Source organism: Dichomitus squalens (assembly GCF_000275845.1).
Source record: "Dichomitus squalens LYAD-421 SS1 unplaced genomic scaffold DICSQscaffold_5, whole genome shotgun sequence".
Taxonomy (NCBI): Eukaryota; Fungi; Basidiomycota; class Agaricomycetes; order Polyporales; family Polyporaceae; genus Dichomitus; species Dichomitus squalens.
The window spans coordinates 66,547-75,713 of NW_006766887.1; the positions used below are offsets into that span (position 1 = coordinate 66,547).

At 57.1% G+C, this 9,167-nt stretch overlaps 2 protein-coding genes and 1 non-coding gene across 3 annotated transcripts; 1 reads left to right on the top strand and 2 right to left on the bottom strand.

The window, feature by feature from the left end:
• The first annotated feature begins 355 nt into the window (after positions 1–355).
• DICSQDRAFT_133712 (copper P-type ATPase CtaA) lies at positions 356–4,445 on the top strand. Its single transcript, XM_007362753.1, has 4 exons — positions 356–603; positions 666–785; positions 1,471–3,618; positions 3,689–4,445. The coding sequence occupies exons 1-4, from the start codon at positions 433–435 to the stop codon at positions 4,196–4,198; spliced, it is 2,949 nt and encodes a 982-aa protein (XP_007362815.1). The 5' UTR covers positions 356–432; the 3' UTR covers positions 4,199–4,445.
• A 248-nt stretch (positions 4,446–4,693) lies between these two features.
• DICSQDRAFT_153159 (glycoside hydrolase family 43 protein) lies at positions 4,694–5,745 on the bottom strand (the record flags this gene model as incomplete). Its single annotated transcript, XM_007362754.1, has 3 exons — positions 4,694–5,100; positions 5,170–5,402; positions 5,469–5,745. The coding sequence occupies 3 exons, from the start codon at positions 5,743–5,745 to the stop codon at positions 4,789–4,791; spliced, it is 822 nt and encodes a 273-aa protein (XP_007362816.1). The 3' UTR covers positions 4,694–4,788.
• Positions 5,746–9,080: 3,335 nt separating this feature from the next.
• On the bottom strand, positions 9,081–9,158 carry DICSQDRAFT_t52. The gene has a single exon. It is a non-coding gene; the product is annotated as a tRNA-Gln (tRNA).
• Between the last annotated feature and the right edge of the window lie 9 nt (positions 9,159–9,167).

A 9,167-nucleotide genomic window follows, 5' to 3' on the forward strand; every position in this document is an offset into this window, starting at 1 on the left:
GGGTAAGTGGGGCTTTGAAGGGAAAACTGCCTCGCACGATCAGTCGCACTCTTGCATGTCATTCCCAGGCCATAATGTGCGCCGTGATGCGCCTGGACGCTGCGCAGGAATGTAGCAGACAAGGACCTGAGATGGATGCTGCGGCCAGGAGAGGCGCTGGGCGGCTATGGCGTCCAGAGGCGAAACGCGTGAGAGCGGCCTACTGAGTTTGGGCAATTGTCCGATCCATGGCCGACGGACCGCGCGAGCCAGTGCAGCGACGGACAAAACCGCGGTTGCCTGTAAGCAGACTTGATCTCGCTCTGTCATCTGTACCTCGACCGCCGACGTATACCCTTTCCAGCGCAGGCGCTCCTCCATCTTCGTCTTTTATTTAATACTAGCCCACCCTCTCTCACGATGCCGCCCCCGAGGACACCAATTACCCCAGTTATGGCCGGCATCAACGCCGCCCTCAATATGTTTCGCACCCCTCAGACCCCAGCATCGGGCAAGGTCGAGCTACCATTAGGAGAGGATGAACCGCTTGTCGGAGGAGATGGCCTCGCGTCGGAAAAGTGCGAGCTCAGGATAGAGGGTATGACTTGCGGCTCATGTGTAGAGGTACGTCCGGGCCTGTCCTATCTCACCTGCAGAACATGCTTTCTGAAGCTAGTATTCGTTAGTCAATAGAGGGCATGCTTCGAACGCAGCCCGGAATCCACTCCGTCAAGGTTGCTCTACTTGCAGAACGGGGAGTCGTCGAGTATGACCCCAATGTATGGGATGCAGACAAGATCGTCAGTGTGAGTGCTCCTCTCTTTCTTCCCCTCGACAATATTTCGGTTCCGATTCCTCCACCTGCGTTCTCTCAGTTGTCCATCCCAGCGTATGTTCTGCATCGCCCGCACTGAATCTTGTTAGTCACCTTGTGGCGCGTGCGGTGTATGCTATCTGGGCGTCCCGCCCGCGAGCCCATGTTCGGACCAGCCCCCAGAGGATATGTCTCGTCTCCCCCTTGCGACGCTGCGGGTCGTCTACTTCTCTCGCCACGTTTCACCTTGAGCCAATTGCGCCCGCTAATATGCCTCATCACTCCGTAATCTTCCTTTTTGGAACGGTCACGGGGCACGTGTTGCGCGCGAATATCGGCCTGGCGGAGTTGAGAGTATGCGGCCAGCGGATTTGAGGACGTGTATCAACCATGGTGACTTCTCGTCGACCATAGAAACCCGCCGCCGTTGGCAGGCGTTCATTGGTTCAACGTGAGCTTGCCGGAGAGAACGCTATCCTTAGCCCCTGCTCAGAATGTTCCTTCGGCGTTCACATGACAATCGCTTGCGTGGTCGAATCTGGTAGGGTTCGGTAGGCTGGAGAGCTACGCAGGTGAATCCACACAAGAGGGGAGTTGGGCGTCCCACTTCCATTGAAATGTTTGAAATCCACGGATAGTTTACGGACATCTGAATAAATGTACTGATGAAGCTTCAGGAAATTTCCGATATTGGTTTCGATGCAACTCTCATTCCCCCAACACGGTCGGATACCATCCAACTGCGGATATACGGCATGACTTGCTCGTCATGTACGTCCACCGTGGAGAAGGAATTGGGCGCTGTCCCCGGAGTTTCTAGCGTTTCCGTCTCGTTGGCTACAGAGCTCTGTCAGGTAACCTTTGACAGGACAATGGTCGGACCGCGAGAGCTTGTAGAGCGGATAGAAGAGATGGGATTCGACGCCATGGTGTCGGATCAGGAGGACTCGACACAGCTACAATCGCTCGCCCGTACGAAGGAGATCCAGGAGTGGTGGTCTCGATTCAAGTGGAGTCTCATTTTCGCCATCCCCGTCTTCTTCATCACCATGGTTGCCCCGAAGATATCTTTCCTTGCCTCTATTGTCGAATACCAGATTATCAGAGGCATCTACGTCGGAGACGTCCTCGCGCTGGCGCTTGCTACCCCGGCGATGTTCTGGGTCGGGCAGCGATTCTTCAGGAACGCCTACAAGTCGCTCAAGCACGGCAGCGCGACCATGGACGTGCTCATCTGCCTCGGCTCCTCTGCAGCATACTTATATTCCATCGCCGCGATGTGTCTTATGGCCGCTAGCAGCGACCTCGGCTATCACCCCATGGTCTTTTTCGATACGAGCACGATGCTGATCATGTTCGTCTCCCTCGGCCGATACCTCGAGAACCGGGCGAAAGGCAAGACAAGCGCTGCCCTCACGGATCTAATGGCCCTCGCGCCCTCTATGGCTACGATCTACACCGATCCTGCGACATGTACGCAGGAGAAGAAGATCCCGACGGAGCTCCTCCAGGTCGGGGACATCGTCAAACTCGTGCCCGGCGAGAAGATCCCGGCGGACGGCACCGTCCTGCGCGGCACGTCCAACGTCGACGAGAGCGCCGTCACGGGCGAGCCCATGCCAGTGCTGAAGCAGGTCGGGGACGCCGTCATCGGAGGGACGCTGAACGGGCTCGGCACATTCGACATGACCGTTACGCGCGCGGGCAAGGACACTGCGCTCGCGCAGATCGTGAAGCTCGTCGAGGAGGCGCAGACGTCCAAGGCGCCCATCCAGGCGTTCACAGACAAAGTCGCGGGGTACTTTGTGCCGACCGTCATCAGCCTCTCGCTGCTCACGTTCGTGGTGTGGCTAATCGTCTCGCACGCCGTGAGCGACAGTGCGCTGCCCCCGCTGTTCCATGTGCACGGGGCGTCGAAGCTCGCGGTGTGTCTCCAGCTGTGCATCTCGGTCGTCGTTGTGGCCTGCCCGTGTGCGCTGGGCCTGAGCACGCCAACGGCGATCATGGTTGGGACGGGTATGGGTGCCAAGAACGGGATCTTGATCAAGGGCGGACGCGCGCTTGAGGCAAGTCGCTTCATCAAGCGTATTTGCCTGGACAAGACCGGGACTGTCACCGAGGGTAAGCTCACCGTCTCGTCCATCGCCTGGGCTCCGTCGAGCGACCACAGCGATCTCCACCCTGCGCCCGACTCCGACGACTCGTCGCTTACGACGAAGGTTCTCGGCAATGTTTCTCGCACAGATGTCATCGCCATGGTCTCCGCGACTGAGGCGCGCTCCGAACACCCCCTCGCGAAGGCGGTTGCGACGTACGGCAAGGACCTTTTGAGCAAGTCTATAGTCGCCGTTCCCGAGGTCACCATTAACACGTTCGAGAGCATCACCGGCGCGGGTGTCAAGGCGGTCATCACCCTCCCTGCCGGCAATGGCAAGCACACCATCTACATCGGCAACGCGCGCTTCGTTCTCCAGTCCGACAGCGCGAGTCTCCCAACCGCCCTCGCCGCGTTCGACGCGGAGGAGTCGAGCCAGGGCCGGACGTCGATCTTCGTCTCGCTCGCCGCGGCGGGGAAAGTGCCCACCCCGATCCTTGCGATCGCCCTCTCGGACAAGCCGCGGCCGTCGTCCGTGCATGCGATTCGCGCGCTGCAGGACATGGGCATCGAGGTGAACATGATGACAGGCGACGCGAAGACGACCGCGCTTGCGGTCGCGAAGCAGGTCGGCATCAAGCCGGAGCACGTATGGGCGCATATGAGTCCCAAGGGCAAGGCATCGGTCGTGACGGAGCTCATAGAGAAGCACGGTGGCGGTGTTGCAATGGTGCGTCTCTGCCCCTCTCACTAATCACACGTCGGGTGCGCACTTTGCTGACACGCGACTTGCCGCTTAGGTCGGCGACGGTATCAACGACTCACCCTCGCTCGTCGCTGCGTCTGTTGGTATCGCGCTCTCGTCCGGTACCTCCGTCGCGATTGAGGCGGCCGATATCGTGCTCATGCGCTCGGACCTGCTCGACGTCGTCGCTGCGCTCCACCTTTCACGCGCGATCTTCGGCACGATCCGCCGTAACCTCGTCTGGGCATGTCTCTATAACGTGCTCGGCATCCCGCTCGCCATGGGCCTCTTCCTCCCTTGGGGCTTCCACATGCCCCCCATGACTGCCGCTGCGGCGATGGCGTTCTCGTCTGTGAGCGTTGTGACGAGCTCGTTGCTACTCAGGTGGTGGACGCGCCCCGCGTCCAGCTTGATGCCGGGTGAGGTCATCCAGCAGGAGACGATATTCGATAGTGCGAAGATTGCGCTTGGAGACGCGTGGGAGAGCGTGAGGAGTTTGGTGCGTGGCAACCGGGATGTGTCGGGTTACAGCCAGCTTCCTGTGGAGATGAGTGAGAATGTATAGACGAGAGGTGGTACGGTTTTGGGGAGACGTGGTGATACTCTGGACTGCTCTCCAGTGTTTTCCGGCTTTGTTGTTCGTTGCTCGCTCACTCAGTACTTTCGTTCAGCCCCTTGTCGTGTTCATTTTGCGTAACCTAATGCTCTCGAGGCCCTTGTACTATTTGTGTAATTCTACTACTCAACTTGCGGTATCCAGAATGCTTCAAAACTCGCTAGTCACTAAGGATATCGATCAACCGTTCATGTCGTTGTCCTCCTTCATGATCAACGCAACACATAATCTGTTTTATTAACCAGCATCTAGTATGTTGTGCTGGTACGTATGTTCTACCGATGCAACAGACGAGCAGCAAGCCTCGATGTATACTGCACATAGAATGAGTCGCCCAGCTCCAACGGCGCAGCCCACATCGGTCGGCGAGAGCGAGGTACAGCGCTAGCCATCGGGTCGTTTTCGCTCTTCATCCCAATTCAGCCTCGTCGCTGTGGAGGATGACGATGTTGCGGTGATGATACATTGCTGTTATACTGTGTATCGAATGACTTTTCCTAGCTTACAGTGCAACGGCCCTCTTAGCACGTATCAATAACTCAGTCCACAATGACCGGCCACCCAGATGAGAAGTCGACATAGTTGATGCCGAGGTACGACGGCCCGCCAAAAGCGTCGTTGGGCACGTAGTGATACGCAATGACGTCCCGTCCACTGACGGGGTCGAAGAACAGGCTTTGGCCACCCGGCGCGTAGACGTTGTCGTGCGAGCCGAGCACGAGCGTGCCCGACGGCGGGTCCAGGTCGAGCGTGATGTCGTTGCCCGACTGGTCGACGAATGGGCCCGAGGGACTGCTGCCCCGTCCGACGAGCACCTTGTACTCCTGGCCCGCCGGCGGGTGGTCCGTGTCCTGCGTGTGACAGTGATGGTGCACTGGTTAGCACAGAGGCTGATGGTAGCAGGGGTGGAAGGAACCTACGCCAATGAAGGGAGTGATGCCGTCTGAGAAGAACTCGAAATAATATGGGGAGCTCGCAGGCTTGTACGTGAAACTTCCCTCGGCGCGACGGCCGTTATAGCCGGCGAGGTGAGTGCCGGGAAGACCTTCGGCGCTGCTGGTGATACTGTTGAGCGGCATTTGGAAGACGCCGTCCCAATAGGAGCCGAATCCGAGCTTCAGCTGGCCGTTCTCGACAAACAGATTGGGGTCAACTGGACGCATGAACATGGATGTCAGATCCCGGAATGCCCTGAGCGGTCGGGGTGGAGAAGACTGACTGGCGTTATAGTTATCGCCGTCGGCGGAGGTGACGACTGCGCCAAGGTCGGTCCACGTTCCCGGTTCCATATACGGGCTCGTCGCAACACCGATGGCGGAGTCCTGACTTCCAACCGTCGAGACCGAGTAGTACAGAACGTACTGCCCGTCGACGAAGTTGATGTCGGGCGCCCACAGGTCGCAATTGCCTGAAAGATTGATGGTCGAGCAGTTGGGCAATACGGATCCAACACTCGTCCATGGCCCGAGCTCGGCAAGCGCTAGGCATTGCCACATGTCATCGAATCTCACTGCCACAGGCTCGTCTTCGTCTTACACTCGTCACTGAGAAGCCAATGGGTTAGCATCTACAGGTTAGCATCTCTTGGTCCTGCTTCTTCTCTGCTTCTGTCCTCAGGCATGACTACCCCGGATTCCCAATCTTTGACCGCCGTTCTGCCTCAAGCGACGTCTTCGCGAGGACAAGGCAACTCTTATATACCAGCTAAGATCTCTCGAACCCAGGCTGTTTATGGGCACCGCCTTGGAATCGAGATGCCGTCTGACTCTATATGCAGCACAACGATAATTTGAGTAGCATTCCAGGTGCGATGCATGTGCTATGGGTTGGGTAATTCGGCTCAAATTGCCTGGCCCATAGCAGATTGTTCGCTACCGGTTTCTCGAGACGATGTCATCCTCACCAACGTCGTTTATGAAGCCTTCGAGTTAGGGCAATACCCCCTACCCCAATGCATGCACGTAGAAACATGGTAACCATCTGTGTCCGAGCTTCATATAGTCAAAGTGTCTCCGAACAGCGACACGGAGATTTCACGTCGTGCCGTGGCTGTAGCTTGCCGCGTAGCATCGATCATTGATATGGGTTGGGATTTGGCTCAAGCCCGGCTTGAGAGAGGAGATGATTGTCGTGGGGAAATAGGGGCAGAGTAGGCCCTCTCTGACGCGGGAGGTGAGTCCTCGGACCCAGGGGACCCTTGTTGCTGATCACGCCGACGGCCGGCGCTATCGCAGACGATTCGTTCAGTGCGTCGTACAAGCTGCTGCTGGAGTAGGAGCTTGTGTTGGCGGCCGTCGCGCACAAAGGCCGCGATCTTGCAGAAGAGTTGCCAACCTCCAGCGATGGACCGGAGGTGGCCATGAGATGGTGAGTAGGCTGCGGTGATTGGTACGGACGTGTTCCCAAGCTCCAGTCCTGACTGGGCGGGTACCCACAGAGGGTGTGGGGGTTCTGTAGCGCGCCTCGATATCGTTGGACCTCGTCGTTCTGGTCATATGTGTACGGCCTACGCACCGTTGGTGCCATCTGACCCCACCGCTCATCGTTACTGTATCGGTCTCTAGCCTCTGGCACCATCGACGAAGCAGATTCGTTGTACGGGAGCCAGCATGCGGTCCCTGACGCTACAGACATTTCACGAGACCTTGTCTGTATGCTGATGCCCGGAGCAACTGCGTTCGAGGAGGTGTCGGTGTGTGTTAATAAATCAGCCTCGTGTGCCCCATGATGAGGTCCAGGGAAACGGTGTATCTCCCGCGGCGTCGGCAGATAGTGTCCATGCGGAGTCAAGCCTGCATTGAACGGGGCACTCGCGGGATATGGCAGACGCGGGAGTTCTACCGGAGACATGCTATAGTGGATCATGTCCGTTGGAGAGTAGCAGGAGGTCGACACGTCAGAGTCGAGCTGAGGCGCGGTGCGCAAGGGTAGCTGCTTGGTTCCCGGGCCAGTGTCTACGGACCAGCACGTCCCCGCTTGAGGCATGGAGGCAAATGAGAGGCCGTTCTTGTCCGCCTCCAAGGATGATACTGTTTCAGGAGGGCATCTCATGGACCAGTTGCTCGCCGCATACATCGACTCTTCGTCGAAGCATGAAACGACGGCGGTTGTGTATGTGATGGACGAAGCAGCGCGTGCCTCCGCATAGGCTCCGTGCTGAGTGTACTGCTGAGCTGCATCGGGTGGCGCGTATGTTGGACAACGGCGGTTACCGTCGGGAGTCACGCTTTGGGTTTCCCAGCCGGGAAGGGGCTCGAGGGCGGCGGCATCCTGACGTTTTGCAGGCAGTAAAGAGGAAGCTGAGGCTGTAAAATGCGCATCATATGCATCTTGGGTTGCACCTGACAGCCTGGGCAGAGGAGACTGTGGCATGGTGCCATTGGGTGAAGGCTGCGCGTTCGCCGGAGTCCTTGTCAGCATAGTATCCGCATTGGACAGGACAGACGCCTCGTACCTCATCTGACCTTCTCTCCTGTTCTTCCTGACTCCAGTATACCCGCCCACTACCGTCCTCAACGCCGCCACCTCTATTGAAGAGGCTTTCTGCCTGTGCCATCTTCAGCTTCCGTTCTCGCTCCTTGCACTGTTAGTACGCCTCCTTTGCTTTATCTGAGAGGGCTTGAGGCGGCCCGTGCGAAAAGGGAAGCCCGTATACCGGGCAAACATTCATGACCTGCAGACCAATGCTAAGCTTGCGTGGCTGCCCAGGGACACGGCCTTCTTTACCTCCTCGTCGTCCCCGAATACTTGGCGAAGTTTGGAAGGCGGCCTGTGTTTCTGCCGGAAGTCATCGAGGTATGCTCCCTTCTCACCGTAGACTTTGACTTTGCCGGACTTCTTGATGACCATGGCTATTGAGGAGAGAGCTGCAGGCGAGTAGAAGAGTGCCGCCGCGAAGTTAAGCTGTGGAGGTCGGCGGTGGTTGGTGGTTGGCGGTGGTTGAGGAATCGGGCGGGGGTAGGGCCTTGGACTTTCAACGAGTACGTGAACGTCAGTTCTGACGATCGAGAACCCTTTTTTTCAATCATCCGCACGGAAAACGCGTGGATCAGAGAGCCTAGGAGGGTTCCAGTGTCTAGGAAGAGTAGCGGGCGCCGTCACCGCAGTGCTCCCCGAAATACGAACTCCGCGTGGCGTAGAATCTCCCCTGGCTATGCAATGTCATCCTTAGGGAACGCTCGAAGGTCCTGATAAGTTTGCCGTACAGTGGAAACAGTATCCAAGGCCATCCTCAGACAGTAGGCAATATAATGAACATGCTCTGTACCGTTAGAGGTTGGTGGACACTGGCATGTAGAACGGAAATGATTTCGTGCTTAGGCCAGAAATTTGTTCTCACACAGAGATTGACGTTGAGGGGCAATCGCATGGGAGGAAGTCCTCTGCAGAGGACGGGCAGGTGAGCTATCAGACTGGCGCCGGAAAATCAGACTGTTTGGCTGGGGGCCTGACCCCCATATAAAACATACAAAGACGGTTTCTTGTCAGTGAAGGAGGCTGAGGCACGCATCTAGTACTACCAGCTATTTGGAGAGCCTCTGAGAGAACTCAGAACGGATAACTGAGGACCGAAGTGCCAGAGATAGAGGATATCGAGGAGTCTTCGCCGGAGCTTCTCAACAAAGACTTCCTAACTGGGAACAGAACAATCATTTTGGCGCGGATGGTGCTCGTAAAACTTGAGTGTACAGACTCTCTGCATTGCATTCATGGGAGGAGATTATACCAAGTCAGGTTGGAACTACTGGGCTCAATGGTGGGTCTCTGATACATTACCGAGCAAATGTCTCGCAGTCGACCGCAGGCAAAGAAAAATGATCAGACGCACGTAAGGCGCTACCAGGGATCGAACCTGGGTCTTGGGAACACTCATCAGAATCCCAAGTGATAACCACTACACTATAGCGCCATGCTTCCT